Source organism: Penicillium samsonianum (assembly GCF_028829775.1).
Source record: "Penicillium samsonianum strain IBT 33392 chromosome Unknown utg000003l_segment0_segment0, whole genome shotgun sequence".
NCBI classification, from domain to species: domain Eukaryota; kingdom Fungi; phylum Ascomycota; class Eurotiomycetes; order Eurotiales; family Aspergillaceae; genus Penicillium; species Penicillium samsonianum.
In genome coordinates, this window is record NW_026643261.1 from 4,746,222 (window position 1) to 4,765,247 (window position 19,026).

Genomic DNA, 19,026 nt, shown 5'->3' on the forward strand with positions numbered 1-19,026 from the left:
GCGTACGGATGAGTGAAGTTCCCGGCTCCAATCCGGGGACAAATGATTAAACGGTGGGTACATGTACTTCGTTATAGTAACCATCACGTCGTTATGGGGGTATATGGCTATCTGGTTTAATCAGCTCTTTGGTCCAACTTGGTCTTGGTCATGTTCAGTATGTAAGCTCACAGCATCTGAATCATGTCAAACGAAAAGATCAATATTGATGGGCGCCTAGCGCTTGAGAGTGGGGGTATAGTATTAAGTAAAAGTAGATTGAATTCGCAAAAACAATGGTATCTCAAAGTCGCACTAAAAATTAAGTGTCAATAGACATTGCAAGGATGTTAAGAATCATAACGAAAAAGAAAAGACACATGGACTCACAGAAGTCAGTAGATAAACGAGAAAAGTCCACTGTGGATCGGCGAAGCCTTAAAGCTGCAGCTGCTTCGCCACAGTCTGGAGCAATGTGGCGTTGTATCTCAGGGCTCTCCAGCGTTGGCCACGTCAGAGATAAAATCTGGAAGTATGCAAAAATAAATTGTGTTGTCAAAACGAAAGTCAAAAAGATCAAGGATATTGAGGAATTTCCGAGACGCCAGAGATTTATGTGCTACTGGGGTTGCCCCTCGGATGTGGGGGAAAATGCCTCGAAACCGGAATGGCTATATAGAAAGAACGTAGCCAGGGATCTCATTGGCAAGAGAGTAATGTGACTACTGTGATAAGACGGGAAGGAATCGAGACTGCAAAGACCTGGAGCGTATCAAAAGGACCAGTCGCGAAAGTTGCGCGGTGCTTCTGAAGCGACGATAGCCCCCATCGCAAAGTCAAAAGGGGAATTCTACAAATAACCAGGGCGATCCCCCAGTGGCCGGATCAAGAGAATTGCGCGCACGGGAGCCCATATGGGGAGGTAAAAGCCGGTCCACTCGAGGGTTCTCCCTTAGCACGGACTTGTCGTTGGCTGCTTTGATTAGACAGTATGGGCTCGCGGCGGCAAACACCCCCAGGTATCGGGCCAGACACAACGTGACAGGGCAGTGGTACAACCCGTGGCGTACCATAGGCTATTCGTCATGCATGGCTTGAGTCGTTAAAAAAACCCCCTACAAATCGTGACTCGTCCGCACATCAGATCAGCTGATAGACTCAAGCTGAGTATCTGCAGGATTGGAACACTACATTGATGTAGCGACAATCTCGTATTGACAACCAGTCTGGTTATCGCGTCTCCCTCGCCTCCTAGACAGCGCATTCGGAGACGCCGAACGAGTCAAACCTAAATGGTAAAATGATCGACGTGAAGGTGATTTTCATTTTCGTTCTTTTAATTTTTTTGGCGGTTTGCAATTCCAGCCTTTCCCGGGCATTCGGAGAATTTCCCAACGTGGTTTCAAGGGACCATGCATATGCGGATAGACGTAAGGGTGTCTCTACCCTAAAATGCTTCATCTTTTCCGAAACAGTCGCATATTCATTTCCGAGTCAACGTTTTTGATGTCGTATATTCTGAGACATGTTAACTTGAAGTCTCAATATTTCCCAACGGCCATAGCTGTCCATAGTTTGGTACAGAGGCCCGTCCCGAACCTTTCGGGGAACATCCTTTCAAAGTTCAAGGAAGAAAGCGAGGGGGCTTTAAAGTTGAGTCTAACGTCTAGACTTGTATGATTCGAAGAGCCAGTGACTATCCACAAAGAGCCATTTCGTCCTTGGACTGGGGTGTTCGATGTGCAAGCCGTGGAGCCTCGAGACGGTGGAGCCCGCTAGTCACTGGGCTGTGATGGCCCACCGGATAATCGAGCAATGAACAAGCCCTAGACGAGAATTCAAATGTTAGCTCGCAGCCACCATCTAAAAAAAAAGTGAGTTGTGGGTTGCGATTCGCGGGGAGGCCACTGAGCTAAGTGGGGAGGGCGTTAATCTGGGCAATAGGAACGACGAATGACAACGGGAAATGAGTCTAGAATGACATTGACCAGTGAATGTTGCATATTGCTATTGTAATATTGTATTCCGTACTCCGTACTTCATACAGAATACTCTCGGACTCTCATACGGAGTAGTAAAGGAAGAGTTTGAGGTCCCACAATCACGATCTGGCCAATACTCGCCGAGTGACTGGTCGTACTGGTCGACGCCCATCCTGCAGGAACAAGCGACTAATGCACTCTTCAGCTGACTTCGCACGCAGTCACCGGGGAATTAGTTCTGGGGGCCGCAAGAGAAGTTAAGATTGAGTTTTCCCTGGGTAGAGTAGGTCGGTGCTTAGATATGGGAAATGGATAAGTCCACGTGTTGAGAGATATCCGGTGTCCTCATACACATACACCACCATGGACATACGGACAGGCTACTTCCGCGCTACAAAATATAAAACTCCATACACTTGTACATTTTCATTGAGATCCACATATATTAAAACAAATAGAATGGAATGGTTGACCCTGAAATTGTCCGGTAGCATATCAACACACAAACGCCCATGATGAAAGAACAAGAGATGGAACCGAAGCCCAAGTCAAAGACCAGACAAAGCAAACTATTGGAAACATTCAAGCAGCAGCTGCAAACCGCTTCTTGCGAGCCTCCATGGCCGCATTATCCTTCTCACTCCAAGACTTTTGGGCAGTGTTCCCACCGGCATTAGGCTTCTTCACGCCAGCGTTGGTCTTGTTCCCACCATCGCCACGGTCGCGGTTGCGGTTTCCATCCCCACGTTGACGGTTGCGGTTGCGTCCATTGTCACGTCCAGTGTCACGTCCAGTATCACGTCTCTTACCTCCACGACCACCCTGGTCGTTGCGGTTGTCGCTGCGGGACTCATTACGTCTCTTGCGGGAGCGCTCATCAGGAAGTGCCTGGTCAAGACGACTTACACCGGCAGCGGGGGTAGTCTCAGCCTCGGCGCCAGTGCCGAATCGCTTGGCGCGCTCCAGCTGCTTCGTAGCCTCCTTCAATGCTGTGTCGTCATCCTCAACAATACCGAACTTCTGCGCGCGAGCCTTGCGCTTCGCCAGCTCCGCCTCCAGATCGGTCTGGGGCAGTCCTCGTGTGTAATCGACGGCAGGCTTCTGTTCAGTCGCGGCTTCGGGCTGAGTGGTTGGTTCAGCGACGGCGCCGGTCGCCTCGACCTTCAAGTCCTCGGTGGTGGCGGGGTTCTCGTCGAGCTGCTGGTTGGGGACAGCGACGGGGTTGGAAACTGCGCCCTGGCCACCTGCGGCAATCGCAGCTGCGCCGGCTTCTGTGGATGGCTCGATAATTGTCTCGGCAGGTTCGTCGTCCCAGTCAATGACGTCCTCGGCGGCGTCAGTCTTGGCTGCGGCAGGAGCTGCGGCAGGAGCGTCGGATGGCTTGGTCTCGTCGGCTTCCTGGAGGCGCGAGACCATGTCGGCCTTCTTTCCGGTGTGGGGGAGAGAGCGAGTCTTAAGGATCTCGACCAACTCGGCGTTGGTCTTCTTGCTGTAGTCGGTGGCCATTTTGCGATCGGAGATAGGTAGGGTGGAATTGGTGAAAGGGAGAGAGGGTAGAAGCAGAAGTAATTGTGATAATAATCAGATGTTTGATATTCACTGCAGACCAAATCTTATACTGCGGGATAAACAAAAGAATGGAAGTTGGATTGCTGAAGGAAAGACACTCAGAGACGCGATCTTACCCAGTGGAGGTCCCCAGCTGCCCGGGCAATTACACCAATTACATAAGCAATTTAGAATGATCCTATTGGCCACCCGGACACCAGGCAACAAAGCCAGATCCACCTCTTCTTGAAGCTTTGGATGAACATATAATTCGGCGAGTCCGAGCAGAAAACCAATACAATATGACACTTCTCCAATGTATCCATGGATGCTCAATTATCCGGATTTTCTTTCAGAGGATACGAGATGCGACAAAGATCCATTGTCATTGGCAGCTAGAGTGCTCCGCGCAGCGATCAACACGCCACAATGCAGAGGCTGCTAGTCTAGTTGGGGATTCAGGCGAAGACAAAAAGCTCGCCAAAAATTTAACAGGCGCTTTAATCTCCGAATCAGAGGCTGACAGTTGTACAACGTATAGAGAACCACGACAGCTTGTTGGGGGAAATATGGCAACCTGCATGCACTGCGCCACAACAGAAGCAGGTTTATACATAGACTACATCATACGCCACGTTGCTTCCTCCGGCATCGCATGAACTATGCGCTGCTATCATGCCATGCCAAGGTTGTTGTCAAGATACGGAGTGCAAAGCAGACAAAAAGCACACGATTAGTCGTTGAATTCGGTTCAATCATTGAAAATTTCAAACTAATGCAAGTAGGAAAAAAAGAATTGAAGCTGAAAAGCACCCCCAACGATGTGTCTGTGGCCGGTAAACATTCTTTCGGTCCTTGCAAGCTCTTCCACCCTCAACTATGCCTCAGTCTTGAATCTCTTTCTGCTCCAGTTGCTGCAAGAATCGGGCTTTCGTCTCCTCAAGTCGACTCAAGATACGCTGCCTGTTCCGCCATCCCCACGAGGGTCGTAATAGCTTGTCAGTATTGAGATAGACATGCTGCCAATCAAGAGCATCCGCTGGTGGGAACTGATCATTCTCTAGATAGTTATCATCAATGAATCGACGTCTCCAGTAGCTATCAGGGATCATTGAGTGCCAACGCGGAAACACCCAAAGCAGAGTTTGGATATCCTTGTGATGTTCCAAATAGTCTGCGATGTTCAAGATGAGTTCGGTTGGAAGAAGCACGTTCCTGGGTTTGAAAGTAGCCTGGGATCGTCGGGACATTGTATGCGTGGGTGATGAGTATTGCGACACTGGCTCAAATCCCTTCTCCCTCTGCTTGGTGTACTTGGCTGTGTACTTGGCAATCAGGTTCTTCATGTAGGAGTCATTCAGAGGATCTGCGCTGCGAAAGTGACGAGGCATATGACTTGGATTCGCATCATCCTTGGCTCGAAATCGCAGAGGAATTAGGTAGGATATTGGTGTTAAACCGGAAATGAACTCAAGCCATTCCTTGTACACGGGGGGGACATGGCTTGAGTTAACTTCTCGCCATGTGACGCGCTGTGGCTCGCACATTGCACGGAAGAATATATCCATATCCTTTTTGATCAACTCTACGTCGAGAATTCGGGTCATGAGGTGCCAGCATCGTTCGTGCATAGGAAATGCTTTGTGGTATCCGTCTCCTAGCAGATGTCCCAGCGGATATGCCGGCGTCGAGACAAAGTTCGGAATTAGAGGGGCGTGCTGACTTTCGCTTCGGTGATTCCACAAAATCATTTCGTCCTCATCCTGTGGGAGGCTTACTTTATGGGTCGGTCGAAGCTCGCCAACACCAGAGAGATGGAATCTGGGTCCTTCCTTCTCAAGCCTAAACATCACTGAGACCACACTCAAGGTTAGAATAACGATCATCTAATCAAGGCTTTGAAAAACAACACCTACCAACTCGAAACGGGCAAGACCATGTCCACATCTCATCGAAGTGTATATCATCCAGATCTGCTGGTCTTCCTTGGATCCATGGATTGTGCGGTGAGAGAATGTTCAGATCTTTCGGTGCATTGCGATATAGGATCTCGGAAATCTCAGTGGTCGAAAAGCTGCAAATTTTCTCACCACACAGATTGCAGGCAGGATATCGTCTTCGATACTCTCGCGGCTCTCGCCATCGACGGGGCATGCTGCTTGCATCCGGATACAAGAGTATCCAGAGAATATGGCTAGTACTAGAGAGACACAAGGCTGTATTCGTGATGTAGAACTGGGATGATGACGATGGAGAGAGATGTGAGAGAGGGGTGAGACGTGATATATATGATAGATTCCGATAGATTCCGATAGATGTGATAGATGTGAGAGAGGAGAGAGATGAGAGAGAGGGAGAGAGGCCGGCAGATAAAGTCATTGTCATCTGCAAATGCCTGAGGTAGTTACCTTAGCTTGAGGCTTTTACAGCTTCATTGGAAATCGATAGGTTCTAACAAACATGTATGCAGTTCTTCTCCTTTCCTGGCTTTTGTTGTAAGGCTGTGACAGGGAGTGCAGTCGAGCGCTGGAGGGCCCGGGGCGTGAGCAGTCCCACCAAAAACATATATGAGGGGTTCTGGATAATTATCAGAAAATGTTCCAGGGCTAAAAATACATATGTATCGCAAGTTTGTGGAGCTACGAAGATGAAGAGCTTCCCAGGCCAGATTCTACGATGATCAATTCGTAATGAATTAAGCATTACTTAGCAGTGCTGGATTTAGCGGCTTGGATCTAGATATCTCATAACACGGTTCGAGACTTTGTATTTGAAGGATAAACCTAATCTAAACATTCATTGTGGAGGAATCCCTCTTGGATCCCCATGGCTCTCGTCAACTCATTTCTGCTGCCCATCCTTCTTGAAGAAAGGTCCTCGCCGGAAAGCAAGTCTCCCAATCTGCCTATATTCACCATCTCCTTTGTCAAGTCTCATTTTGAACTCCACCCCATCCACCAGAAATTCGCCAAAGCAGTCCAAGTATGCGTCCGTCCACTCCATCCAGCCCTCCAACCCTTGCTTCATCACGAGATCGCTCATGTGCTGCTCGGCTCGTTTGTCCGGTTGGGTCACCCATTCAAACAACTTCAGGTTTGGGATCGTCATGGCCCAGAAAGGAATATCGGGTGGGTTCAGTTCGCCGCTAAAACATGGGCCGGGGGCGATGGCGAGAATGAATCGGATTCGCTGGAGATTCTCTTTGCTGAATGTTTTCTTCAGCGTAGCTTCAGCTCCTCTGTTCAGGTAGACTTCGAACAAGCTCTCGCCATACAGGATGTCCAAGCATTCATCGCTCATTTGTTTCGAAACATGTAAAATGTTAGTCCAGAGAGGGCTGGTGTTGGAGAACTTGTCGTGGTAGAAGGACGGGTCACGCGTGGAAACTACAGGTTCGACCCCGTAGGGCCGGTACATCGCGCTTGTCACTTTGATTGCACATTTTCGGGGGACGCAGAAGCCAAATATCTTCAAACGTATCTCGGCGGGAAACGTGAAGAGTAGAGGTGTCGTAGGGGTTGAAGTTAGTCGTTCAGACTGGTGATCTTGTGGGGTTTCCATTGATGCTGAGCTGGAAAAGCGAGATTCAATCACTTCTCATGCGTTTCGGCCAAGAGCTGACTAGAGATTTTCATATCTCGAATCGTGATCCAGCGTGTTTGGGTGTGTACCTGATAACATCTGCGATCGACCTCGAGGGAGATCAACGACTGACTGCGGTGGGCAGAGGGGATTTTGAAAAAGATGGTAATGATAGCAGCAAGTAGATAGGTTCCATAGAAGATAGGAGGGAGGGTAGAGGCCCAGGGTGACAGCTGGGCCAAGAGGGCTGACAGCTTGGATGTGGTGGATGGTAAAGCAAAGCTGAGTTGCAGGAAGAAAGATGAGCCTGATTGGCAGTCGTCAAAAGATCGCGATTACTCTTGTCGAAACAAAAGTTTCATTCATATCCTGGTCGACGGTCTTGGGTAATCGCCATGCGGTCGCTCAAGGCTCCGGTGGTTAGAAGTTACCTGGGTAGAACAAAACATCGAAACGGTGAGAGCGAGGGGCCTCTCTGGCAATACCTAGCTATAATATCTCTAGCTAGCTCTGCCCCTTTACCCTTTTCAAGATATCGCCATGAAAGGGTCAAAGTACACTTCTCATAGTGGGGAGAAAAGATTTTGCTGGCATAAACTTTATGAATTGTACAAAGCCTACATATGTAGTTAGGTACATATATAAGTACATGTAGGTATCCAAATGTGAGAGATCAAATACTCGGTCATTCATAGAGCCCAAAGTATGTCGAAGGACTGACTTAGAGTGCGATTTTCCGAGTATCTGTCGTTTCTTTGAAATCCCTATATAACCTCTTATGCTGCTCCAAAAGAATCAGCGTTGCCATAGTTTGTGGCCCCAGCCGAACAAAACCGGGCGTCCACCCTCGAAAGATCCATCTCATTCCTTCTGCGGTTGTAAGATCCTTCATCACATACAATATGCCTTGCTTGCTTGAAGACCCCATTAAATGAGTCTTAATCACATCAATGGGACTGCAGAGCGTTGTAGCAACCAGCGCCGCCAAGAACGACGCCGATAAATGCAAACCGGGATGATCGTTATGAATGCCAGTAGTTGCCACTATCAGATCCCTAAAACCATCATATGATGCAAGCTGGCAGCTGGTCATCATACCACAGCGGAAAGCATTCGGCCACAACCCCTGTCCAAAGGCCTTCCATCCTTCTTGGTGCTTGATCTGTCTCCACGCATCGAATATGTGCCGGTAATTGCGACGAAGATGAGGAGGTAGTGAACCGTCATTTTGCATGCGGATGTTGCCTATATCTGAGGAGTTGCCGAAGATCGCGCCAATAAATCCAGAGATTCCTGCTAATAGACCAAGAACTGGTGGGGGGGTGGGAATGTTGTTCGCTTTGGTTTGTTCTTTTAGTGTCTCGTAGAGGCCGATGCGGACTGAGCCATATGTTACTGCCGGATAGATGAGTCAATTTGCATCGATGGAAGAGATGGAATAGTTAGGTGAACTAACACTGTCTCATAAAACCTGCTGAAAGCTTCAGAATATGAGTATCTCATCACAATTAACACCGTGTTTGATTAGACGTACCCCGTTATAAAGCGCAAGTACGCCCTCTCCTTGAACGATTCGAATGCAAGTATTGAGTGTCCCAGCTTTCACACCACCCTGCTCCATTTGCATCCTGACCTTAACTATGATCGAGGAATCAGAATTGTGCTTTTGGAAGAGTTGGAATAGCTGAACTCACTCAAGTCCAAAGGGTGAGAAACGAGGACCGCCATGCATGATGCAGAACCCCCGAACCACTTGGGATAAAGGATTGACTGAGAGATGTCTATTGATTTGCTCATATTGAATATTTCGAATAGATTTCGCATTGTCTCCACCATAATTAAGAATCATTGGATCTTTTTGTATCTTGCACAGTGCCATATAGCCGATTTGGAGATCATCACAAAGCCGGCCCTCGGTGCGGGGGGTTACCGAATAGATGAAGTAGGCTGTTATAATCGCAAATGTTTGATTCTATGGATACTCTTTGTACCGTGAATGTCTTAAGGATTAAGGAAGTTGTCAGTGTTCTTGTTAGACTAGCGACGAAAGCCTAGGTGCCTGTGGATACCGCTATTTCTCCTTATCAATCAGCCTGGGTTCACTTATACATTCATTTCTAGCGGTGGACATTCTAATAATCACCAGCGAGTGGGATGATACCTGGGCGGTTGGGGTGGTAGACGCATCGAGTTGGTCGAACTCCTAGTTCGAGGTTGCCTAGGAAACTAACCATACCTAGGCAACCTTGGAGCTAGCTTACAAAAGACATTCAAAAACAAAAGGAGTGGAATCAATAGAACGCATTGACAAGGACATAGATTCTAAACAGACATCTTCTCCAAGCGCCCGGACAAGCCGAACAGTTGATGAAAAAGGAGTTCGCGTCGATCGGGGGTAGTGTAAGCCCAATGACACTGTGCAACGAGGCATGCGCAAGCACAGGGGCCAAGTCGCGGGGTCCAAAAATAGGAATAATCAAAGTGTTTCCTGGACGGAAACTTTCAGAGATTAAACTGAAAAGAACAGATACTACACTTGATCTAAGCCAATAGGCAAAGAGAGCTGAAGAAGAAAGAAAAGAAGAGGAAGTTCTGGGGGAAGGAGGCCCCTCTTATATCACCAGGGCGGTAAGTTTCTGCCACTTCCCTTGACAAACGTGGCAAACAACAAAAGCGGTCAGAGGGGTCCATGGATATTGCCACGGGCAAACCATGGACGTGTTTACCACATTGGTGTCCACGGGTTATTATTTGCTGGAAATGTGATGAATAAAACGGCTGTGGCGTCTCAGGTTATTTCGATATATGAATTATCAGTCTATATAGGTCTCTTGTACTATATATCTTGTACTATATAAATCAGGTTTGAACTCGTGCTGGTTAGATTTATGGATACATAGTATCCCTACATTGAAACAGTCACAGAAGAAGAATCAGATGTTCACTATACACAGGGCTTGTTTGAAGCAGTAGAGGTAGAAAAAAAAACAGACAAAGGAGAATGACAAGACATAATAGCACAACGCCATGGGAAGAAAACATGGAGCATTTGATACACCCTAGCAGCATCGAAAGTTCTAGGGTTTATAGATCACATCAAGGAAATGGGTGGTTCCTCTTTTCTGATTTTCCCCCCAGCACAGGCGAATCTAACCATCTAAGAGGATGCCATGGGAAGGTTTTCTTCGGGTTTGGTTTTTCTTTTTTATTATTGCGTTTCCAATATCGTTTACCGGTCAACCTCACCGAACACAAGGTCCATAGTACCTAGAAGAGATTCAAAGTTAGAAGCTGGAATTGAAGAAGCCAAGGGATCAAAAGACTTACCGATAATTGCGACAGCATCGGCGAGCAGGTGACCACGAGACACCTGATCGAAGCCACCCAAGTGGGCGAAACCAGGAGCACGGATCTTGCAGCGGTATGGCCGCTCACTGCCATCACTGACCAGGAAGACAGCCATCTCACCCTTGGGGGCCTCGATGGCTGAGTAGGTCTCACCGGGGGGCACGGAGTAACCCTTAGTGAAGAGAAGGAAGTGGTGAATGAGAGCCTCCATATTCTCCTTCATGGCGGCGCGGGGAGGGGGGGAGATCTTGTAGTCCTCCACGCGGACCGGACCAGCGGGCATCTTGTTCAGACACTGGTGGATGATACGGAGGGACTGGCGGAACTCCTCCATACGGCAGAGGTAACGGTCGTAGCAGTCACCATTGACACCGACGGGAACGTCGAACTCAACCTGGTCATAGGCATCGTATGGCTGCGACTTGCGGATATCATAGGGAACACCCGAGCCACGGAGCATGACACCAGTGAAACTCATGTTGAGCGCATCCGTGGCGTTAACAACACCGACACCCTGGGTTCTGGCCTTCCAGATACGGTTATCCGTGAGCAGCTCCTCGGTCTCATCAATGCGGTCACCGAACTGAGTGGCCCACTGGTAGATGTCGTCCAAAAGACCAATGGGAATATCCTGCGACACACCACCGGGGCGAACGTAGGCAGCATGGAGACGAGCACCGGAGACACGCTCGTAGAATTCCTAAACCACCCGAAGTGTCAGTAAGTAAGACCTGGCCGTGATGGCTTTTACGAAGCTCTCAATTACTCACCATAAGCTTCTCACGCTCCTCGAAACCCCACAGGAAAGGAGTGAGGGCACCAACGTCCATTGCGTGGGACAGGACGGACATGAGGTGGTTCAGGACTCGGGTCATCTCGCCGAACAAGGTACGGATCCACTTGGCACGTTCAGGGATGTCGACGTTCAGCAGCTTTTCAACTGCCAAGGAAAAGCACTGCTCGTTCGTCATCATGGAGACGTAATCCAATCGGTCAAAGTAGGGCAGGGCCTGCATATAGGTCTTGTACTCGATCAACTTCTCGGTACCACGGTGAAGCAAACCGACGTGGGGATCGGAGCGAACGATCTCTTCGCCATTGAGTTCCAGAATCAGTCGGAGCACACCGTGAGCAGCGGGATGCTGAGGACCAAAGTTGACAGTGTAATGACGGATCTTGCGGTCAGTCCCTTCGGCCTGGGATTCAAGACCAGCAGCATCGGGGTCCTCGGGAACACCCTTGTTGGCGAGGGAAGTGAAGGTCGGGTCGGTCGGCACAAGTCGTGTGGCCTGGTAGCTAGTAGCCTCTGCCTGGCGGCGAGGAACAGAGGTAGCTATCGAGCGGGAACGAGGAATGGATGTGTTGAGCGAGGAGGGGCGGAGGCAGAGCCTTTTGGGCGCATTGCCCGCTAGGCGGGCGAAAGAAGCGGCCATGGAGGATGGAGAATTGGAGGTCCAAGAGGGAAAAGAGGGGAGATGATCCTCAATCCAGGCGCATTCAATGGGTGGATATGGCTCGCTACGGATAGGGAACTCGCTGAAGGTCTTAAGTTGGGAGTCGCATTTTGGCCGGTCACGTGAAAAGCTGCCGGGTCATCAGCCGTGCGCTGGTTGGCTTGAAGGGCCACTATACTGTGTGCGAGCCGGCTCCACACTAGACTTTCCTTGGCTTAGTGATGTGCATTACTCACATAATTCCACTCTTATGGATTATGTAATGCGTTCCTATGTGCGCAGATTAAAGGCCCCTTTGCTGCCTTAGGCAAACTAGAAAATTGCTTCGAGAAATCTCTCTTATCGGTGATCGCGGATTTTACCATCAACCTTCACCAGACCCTATACAGTTGCTCACCATGGCGCCTCTTGTTGCCTCGCAGGAGGAGCTGCAGCGCCGCCGTGTATGTCTCCAACAATGATTCCGTGCAGCTCAGAATACTAATCGTCCCAGATCATCGGCATCAATGCGGAAACCGTCACCAATATCCCCTCTACAGATTTTCCTGGCCATTGGCCCGGAGAGCCGCATGGGTGGGCACTCGACGAATTCAAGAATGTATGTGCTGAAATATTACCAGGAAGGTATACTCTACTGGATTCAGTCAATTCTGACCATTTACACCCAACAGAATTTCCAGGTCGAATTCCACCGCAATGAGCGATTTGAGGCTTCCTTCTCGCTGATCGGACTCGACGCCTCAGTCGCCAACGCTTTCCGTCGTATTCTTATGGCCGAGATCCCCACCATCGCCATTGAAGACTGCTTCATTCACAACAACACTTCCGTCATTCAAGACGAAGTGCTCGCACAACGACTGGGCCTGATCCCGCTGAAGGGTTCTGTCGAGGGAATCAACTGGATGCACTGGTTCAGGAAGGCGTCTGAAGACGGAACCGAGGAGGAAGATGGCCCCTGCGACTTCAACACCATTGTGCTCCATCTCGACGTGGAATGCTACAAGAACGAGTACGCAGACAAGGACGAGCAGGACCCCCGCAAGCTGTACACCAACGCCCATGTTTACGCCAAGGACCTCATGTACATGCCCGTCGGTCGTCAGGAACAGTTCTTCGTCGGCGATGGTGCTATCGCCCCTGTCAACCCGGATATTCTGATCGCCAAGCTTCGTCCCGGCCAAAAGATCGAGATGGAACTCCACTGCCAGAAGGGTATCGGTGCCGACCACGCCAAGTTCTCGCCCGTGGCTACCGCTTCATACCGTCTCTTGCCTGATATTAAGATCGAGCGTCCCATCATTGGCGACGATGCGAAGAAGTTTGCCAAGTGCTTCCCTAAGGGTGTGATTGGCCTTGAGCCCGTCACCTCTGCAGAGGCCGCGCAGCGTGGAAGTGGATACGAGGGCCACGCCGGCGAGCAGAAGGCTGTCGTGAAGGATGCGTTCAATGATACTGTCAGCAGAGAGTGTCTGCGCCACGATGAGTTCCAGGGTAAGGTCAAGCTGGGACGGGTTCGGGATCACTTCATCTTCAACGTGGAGAGCACCGGTCAATTTGAGAGTGACATGCTCTTCCTGGAGGCTGTCAAGGTTATGAAGCTGAAGTGCAACCGGTGGAAGAGAGGCCTGACCGATTTGATGGGTTGATCAATGGGTCTTTTCTCTGCTACACCTTATTATATGCATTCTTTGGCGTTGGATTTTTTGGCTGCCTTTGCGCTGTACATTTACGAAAAGTCGATCAGGGCTTCGCCTCACGAGGCTGGAGTCTGGATGTGTTAATTGTCTTGGAAAAGAGCCCAACAGCTATCTTTTGAATTCTACGCAGTTAACTAAGGCTAATCATTCCGGTCATAAGCTATCTGATTTCTCGTAATTTTCACATGGAACGGCAGAACAGGTTGCCCTTACTTGAAGTGAAGACGGAAGCGGAATGTGGTGGTGTACGCTGGGTCACTGACAGCAACTTCCTCGCCATCCTCGATCAAATCTGCCAGCTTTTTGACCAAGTGAGGTCTGGTCATTTCCTCTAGCTGGGGTGGGAAGCGCTGGTAGAGGGTCTTCTCTTCAGTCCGCATACTAGGCTTCTTCAATTGAGCCTCGGCCCTTTCCCCGAGGCTGTCGATGAACTCGCCCAGAGTCATATTAGGATCCACGTTCAACTTCCGGGCAAGTTCTCCGCACACAGGGCAGTCGGGCTTCTTCTCCGCCTCAAAGGTGTAGGTGTACACTCCTTCCTCGCCAGCATACATCATGTAGTTGGATAGGAATGGATTGCAGCTAGTGGCAATCTTGAGCACTTCTGAAGTTGTGGAGGCCGCAATGACGGCGTTCGTTGATGCGATAGCCGGAATGATATTTTTGACCACACCTTGGGTCATCTGGAAGGTAACGCCATGGATATGGAAATGCTGGGCACGTTCGTGAGCGGCATTGTATATCCACGATATGTGTTCCATGTCGTCGCTATCAAAGGTGTCATCTTTGCGCTTCTCTTGCCATGCGATCTGGTGCGCCCATTCAATGCAGTGTTGAGGCTGGCGCGGGATGGTGGCAATAGTGCATAGAGGAACTGCTGGACGGGGTGCATGCATATCCAGTTGGCACTCAATGCAGGATGAGATAGAGGGCAGAATGACACGGGCTTGGCCCTTGAAACCTGTTTGTATATCAGTAACATGTTCTTAGCTGAGCTTGATTATCTAAGTAAGTACCTTCAGTTCCACCATCAACAAGTGGCTTCAGACTCAAAGGGTCATCTTCATCGACCATCGAGATCAATGTGGAATTGATCCAGCGTCGAGCTTCGATACTGTCCAAGCCACAGACGACAATATTAAACTGCATGTAGTAGTCTTCATCTTTATCCTGGATCTTGCCGACGTATGGTGTGATATTCACTCCCTTCACTCGCTTTTGCACAAACGCAGCGGCGACTTCAGCTTTGGGCTTTCCGATATCTGCCTGGCGGAACAGAAACTGCCGGTTGAGATTTGATATGTCAATGGTGTCTGTGGACTGTGAGCTTCTAGACTTGGCATTATGAGTTGAAACACATACCCATGTCAATGACATGAATATCTTTGAATCCCGACAGTGCGAGATTCTTTAAGATCTCGCATCCTAGTCCACCAGCTCCGCTAGATTTCAATCAGTCCTTCATCTTGATAGAATACCACAACTTTGCGAGGTTGACAAACATCACCCTGAGATTCATGTTAGCAAAAGTACTTTCTCCGAAATGAATCGACTTACAGGATTTTGGCAGTCTCCAGAGCATTGATAGGCTCGGCGCCAGGGTTCCAGTCATCATCTGTAAAAGGACCACGTTTACTTAGGACGTTGTGGAGGTGCTTCCTGTGGGGTATTAGAGCAGATCAGAGGTCTCGGGGGTCATCCAACGCACCATCGACCTTGTTGGTCCACGTAAATCGGAGATTCTGGGGCATCTGGGGTTTCCACATCCACATCCATCTTGATAGGATTCTGCTGTGGGCAACTGGTGAGAGTAAATAGGCGCAGTATCAAGTCGCGATACACGGGTCAACGCTCGTTGCGGTGGATAGGCAGACAGAGTGAACTTGATAGGAGTGGTATCAGGTACAGATACAGTTCAGCTTTTGATCGGATCACCAAAGTACTCAAGTCCAGTGTAATGAAGAGGCTGAGTTGACAACATCACCTGCGCGTGGGCTGCCTTGGGGTGACTATGGCTGACTAATCCCAAGCCCGCCTACTGTAATCTTCACCTCAGGCACAACATCTCTTTTCCCCCGAAGTGATATTCAAATCGAAAATGGAGGGCCTTCTAACGGCAGTGAAAACTGTCAAACGAGATTCAGATGCCCTTGTAACATCTGCTGTCGAGCCTCTGCGTGCTGATCCGCCAGCAACAAACTTCGATCCTGAACATCTATCATCACGTCACATTATAGATCTACTCAAAAGCACTCCCGATCGTGAACAGCTGTCTGCCATTTTGGCAGCCCTTGATCCCTTCAGCAAATCCAAAACTACGAAGGACTTCGACCTCCGGATTGCAAGTCCCATCACAGCCCAGATTCTCCAACTGTTAGTCAGCACCACGATTCCAGATCATTGGGGATCGCTAGATGCAAAAGACAGCAGAGGGAAAGATGCCAAAGCTCGAGCAGCATTATTGAGATGTCTTAGCAGCGTCGCGGGTCTTGGTTCCCTGGTAGCTCAGCTACGATCTCTAATCCACGCGGCCCGCGCTTCTACCCAGCAAGCCCAAGGTTCAAGCAGCCAACTTGCTATCCGGGATCTCTTGGCTGTGCTTGCTGCTTTGCTAGAGCCCAAAGACTTTTTGTTCCGTCTTTCTACTGATATTTCGGTCATCTATGACAATAAAACTCGACAGCAAGTTACATGGAGAGAGCTTGTGTCGCTCGTTGCTGCCGGCAAGATTCTATCAACGGCAGCCGAGGCTCTTACTGTTGTTGATGAGTCAAAATCAGTATCTTCAATCTCATGGGTTGGAAATGGTTCCCAATTTGCATCATGGCTTGGGCGCAATATTTCTCATATGGCGGCAAGGCTAGCCCCGGATAACGAAAGCGACTGGGCTTCAGTTGCTTTGTTGACAGGGCGAGCCTTAAGCCTTGGATATACAGGTGAATATACAGCGATGGTTTTATTTGAGCCCCAGGCTAACATCGCACAGATCAGGTTGTCAAAGAAATCTACTCGGATCTCCTTCTTGGACAGTCCTCGCCGGTGCAATTTGGAATCTTATTAGACCACCTCAGACGGACGGAGCAGCTTGCATTTTTAGAAGCTATCTTCCGTGATATACAACGAAAGCACTTTTCAGGTGACCTATCGGGGGCAGCGGGCCAGTCAATCACTCTTTCAGAACCCATTAAAGGAGTGGCAGCTTTGATTTCCGCAGTCATCTCTTCTCGGCCAGACCTAGAAAACCAAGTTGTGGATTGGCTCTCAAAATCGCAAGGTGGCTCGATAGGCACGTTAGGACTACGTCGTGCACTATTAGCCACTTGCAGTAACAGCGGTGGTAAGTTCGCGTTGCCGAAGGAAAGACGAACAACGAAACTAAGGACCCGCAACAGATGTTTTGAAGTCCCTGCTCATACGCAGCCTTGAGCAATTTGGAGACAAGTTCTCTATCAAACATGTCCCAAATGTCGTTCAGAATGGTTTGTCAACAGTCCACAGTCCTCCATTCCCAAAATATTAGCCTCTGACATTGAATAGCAACTGCACAGGTGATCCTTCTTGCCGCTGGCCACCTCTATCGGCTAGATCAAGCACAAGTGAAAGAAGTAGGCCGATCAGGAGCATATCTCAACGCGGTCTCCAATCGACTCGCTGCGTCCTCTAACAGAGCACGACTTCTTGGCATGATCGTTGGAACAGGAATATCTGAACTCATCGAGCAACCAGACAAAGTGTTGAGATTCGACCTAGAGGAAATGCGAGGCGAGGAAGCTGTTTGGTATTTGGCTTTGACAAAGGTCCAAGACGAGGTCGGTTCGCCTGAATCCATCAAAGTTTTGCAAGAGGCATTGCCAGCAAAACCAGAAATGGTCCGCTCCAAGCCTGCAGAAAAGCCGAAAGCACAATTTTCCCGCCACCATACAAGCAAGATTGTTGCTATTGAAGAAGTCGAGGATAGCGACGAAGATGAAGATGAAGATGAAGATGACGATCTCATTCCGTATGAAAAGCCGGACGACGACGCATACGATTCTGATGACGATCCCACGTTGATTCAACGGAATAAGCCGACAGCGCCTGTGTAAGTACAGATTGCCTGCTGATATCGATCTCGCTAACAAATGTAAGATACATCCGTGATTTGATCCCATCTCTCCGAGACACCGAGAATGTCGAGCGCTATCATCTCGCCATCACCACTGCCCCATCCTTAATTCGACGGAAGATAGGATTCGGAACTGAACTTGCCGAGCAAATCGAGGAGCTAGCTCTGACTATCGTGGGCCTTCAAAACGACAACAATCATCCGTCATTCCATGAATCTCGTCTACAAAGCATGATTGCATTGATTGTATCCGAGCCTTTTAAGATGGGCCGCTGGTTTACTGCCATCTACTTCGATGGAGACATCTCTCAAGTCCAGAGATCCGCTGTTCTTACAGCCCTGGGTCTGAGTGCTCGCGAGTTAGCCGGGAATGGAGAAGACGATGCCAAAGCACTGCGTCTCCCAACTACTGGCGATACCTCATTCCCATCCAAACGGCTCTCGCCTGCTCTAGAGGCGATGTACTCAGGAGCAAATGAGTCTCCCATCGCAACGCTCACCAGGGAAATGTCCCGCACGTCCTTGGAACCGCTCGCAGCCAATGCAGCAGATACAATGACCGGCCCCAACGCTCTCAAAGTGCGCACCTTCTCATCGCGTATGGAAGTCGAGAAGAAACGCCAGCAACGTGACACCCAGCGTCAAAACTCCACAATTAAGGATCTGCACAAGGTGCTTGCCGAGGGTTTCTTCTTCCCACTGCAGGGCAGATTTGAAATAATGATGCTGCAGTTCTCGTCGTATGTCTTATCTCCCCATCTCACTTCAAATCATTATACTGACATCGCCCTAGATCTTCCATGTCCTCATACAACCCATTCTTCATCCCCCATCTCCTAACGCTCTTCCTTCAAACACTCTCCCTCATCCTCTCCACAACAGGCCCGCACACCCCCTTCCTCCCAGCCCTCACCCACGAAACCCTCTCCCTCCTCTTACCACTACACACAGCCTCGACATCCAGCGAGCCAACCGTCACTGCCGCACTCCTATCCCTCTTCCTCGCTGTGGTGGATCTCAATATTGCCTCTGGCTCAAATGGCGAGCAGCGTCTTGTCACCGAGTACGCTACGCAGGTGATCGAGTTGCGCGAGTGGGCGTCCCAGGTATTCGACCGGACGCCGCCTTCAGCTGCGCGGGCTGATCCAAGCTCAGCGGTTACTGACCCTCAGGAGCAGATACGTACCCTTGCTGCTGGTGTTATGGTGCGGCTCGGGGAGGTCATAGAGCGGTATCAGGGTCGGCTGATGGGCGTTCATTCTGGATTCACCTATTAAATCAATCTTTGGGGTATATCTATCAGTTTGCTAGGTTGAAATCTATAATCGAAA

General features: G+C 49.5%; 8 protein-coding genes across 8 annotated transcripts; 2 read left to right on the forward strand and 6 right to left on the reverse strand.

The window, feature by feature from the left end:
• Positions 1-2,543: 2,543 nt before the first annotated feature.
• Positions 2,544-3,467, reverse strand: N7471_005422 (SAP domain-containing protein; the record flags this gene model as incomplete). The annotated part of the gene is made up of 1 exon (XM_057278141.1): positions 2,544-3,467. The coding sequence occupies one exon, from the start codon at positions 3,465-3,467 to the stop codon at positions 2,544-2,546; it is 924 nt and encodes a 307-aa protein (XP_057137751.1).
• Positions 3,468-4,393: 926 nt separating this feature from the next.
• N7471_005423 (uncharacterized protein) lies at positions 4,394-5,663 on the reverse strand (the record flags this gene model as incomplete). The annotated part of the gene is made up of 2 exons (XM_057278142.1): positions 4,394-5,361; positions 5,426-5,663. 2 exons carry the CDS (start codon positions 5,661-5,663, stop codon positions 4,394-4,396), a joined length of 1,206 nt encoding a protein of 401 aa, XP_057137752.1.
• Positions 5,664-6,350: 687 nt separating this feature from the next.
• On the reverse strand, positions 6,351-7,070 carry N7471_005424 (uncharacterized protein; the record flags this gene model as incomplete). The annotated part of the gene is made up of 1 exon (XM_057278143.1): positions 6,351-7,070. The coding sequence occupies one exon, from the start codon at positions 7,068-7,070 to the stop codon at positions 6,351-6,353; it is 720 nt and encodes a 239-aa protein (XP_057137753.1).
• Positions 7,071-7,812: 742 nt separating this feature from the next.
• N7471_005425 (uncharacterized protein) lies at positions 7,813-8,888 on the reverse strand (the record flags this gene model as incomplete). Its single annotated transcript, XM_057278144.1, has 4 exons — positions 7,813-8,486; positions 8,548-8,572; positions 8,626-8,729; positions 8,786-8,888. The coding sequence occupies 4 exons, from the start codon at positions 8,886-8,888 to the stop codon at positions 7,813-7,815; spliced, it is 906 nt and encodes a 301-aa protein (XP_057137754.1).
• Positions 8,889-10,320: 1,432 nt separating this feature from the next.
• On the reverse strand, positions 10,321-11,872 carry N7471_005426 (NADH-quinone oxidoreductase subunit D; the record flags this gene model as incomplete). The annotated part of the gene is made up of 3 exons (XM_057278145.1): positions 10,321-10,358; positions 10,419-11,139; positions 11,210-11,872. 3 exons carry the CDS (start codon positions 11,870-11,872, stop codon positions 10,321-10,323), a joined length of 1,422 nt encoding a protein of 473 aa, XP_057137755.1.
• Positions 11,873-12,261: 389 nt separating this feature from the next.
• Positions 12,262-13,732, forward strand: N7471_005427 (DNA-directed RNA polymerase core subunit RPC40). The gene is made up of 3 exons (XM_057278146.1): positions 12,262-12,336; positions 12,387-12,491; positions 12,565-13,732. Exons 1-3 carry the CDS (start codon positions 12,292-12,294, stop codon positions 13,537-13,539), a joined length of 1,125 nt encoding a protein of 374 aa, XP_057137756.1. The 5' UTR covers positions 12,262-12,291; the 3' UTR covers positions 13,540-13,732.
• Positions 13,733-13,799: 67 nt separating this feature from the next.
• Positions 13,800-15,366, reverse strand: N7471_005428 (NEDD8-activating protein UBA3; the record flags this gene model as incomplete). Its single annotated transcript, XM_057278147.1, has 6 exons — positions 13,800-14,551; positions 14,607-14,903; positions 14,953-15,032; positions 15,093-15,098; positions 15,148-15,249; positions 15,299-15,366. The coding sequence occupies 6 exons, from the start codon at positions 15,364-15,366 to the stop codon at positions 13,800-13,802; spliced, it is 1,305 nt and encodes a 434-aa protein (XP_057137757.1).
• Positions 15,367-15,688: 322 nt separating this feature from the next.
• On the forward strand, positions 15,689-18,972 carry N7471_005429 (telomere length regulation TEL2 family protein; the record flags this gene model as incomplete). Its single annotated transcript, XM_057278148.1, has 6 exons — positions 15,689-16,526; positions 16,577-16,927; positions 16,983-17,069; positions 17,128-17,671; positions 17,719-18,435; positions 18,489-18,972. The coding sequence occupies 6 exons, from the start codon at positions 15,689-15,691 to the stop codon at positions 18,970-18,972; spliced, it is 3,021 nt and encodes a 1,006-aa protein (XP_057137758.1).
• Between the last annotated feature and the right edge of the window lie 54 nt (positions 18,973-19,026).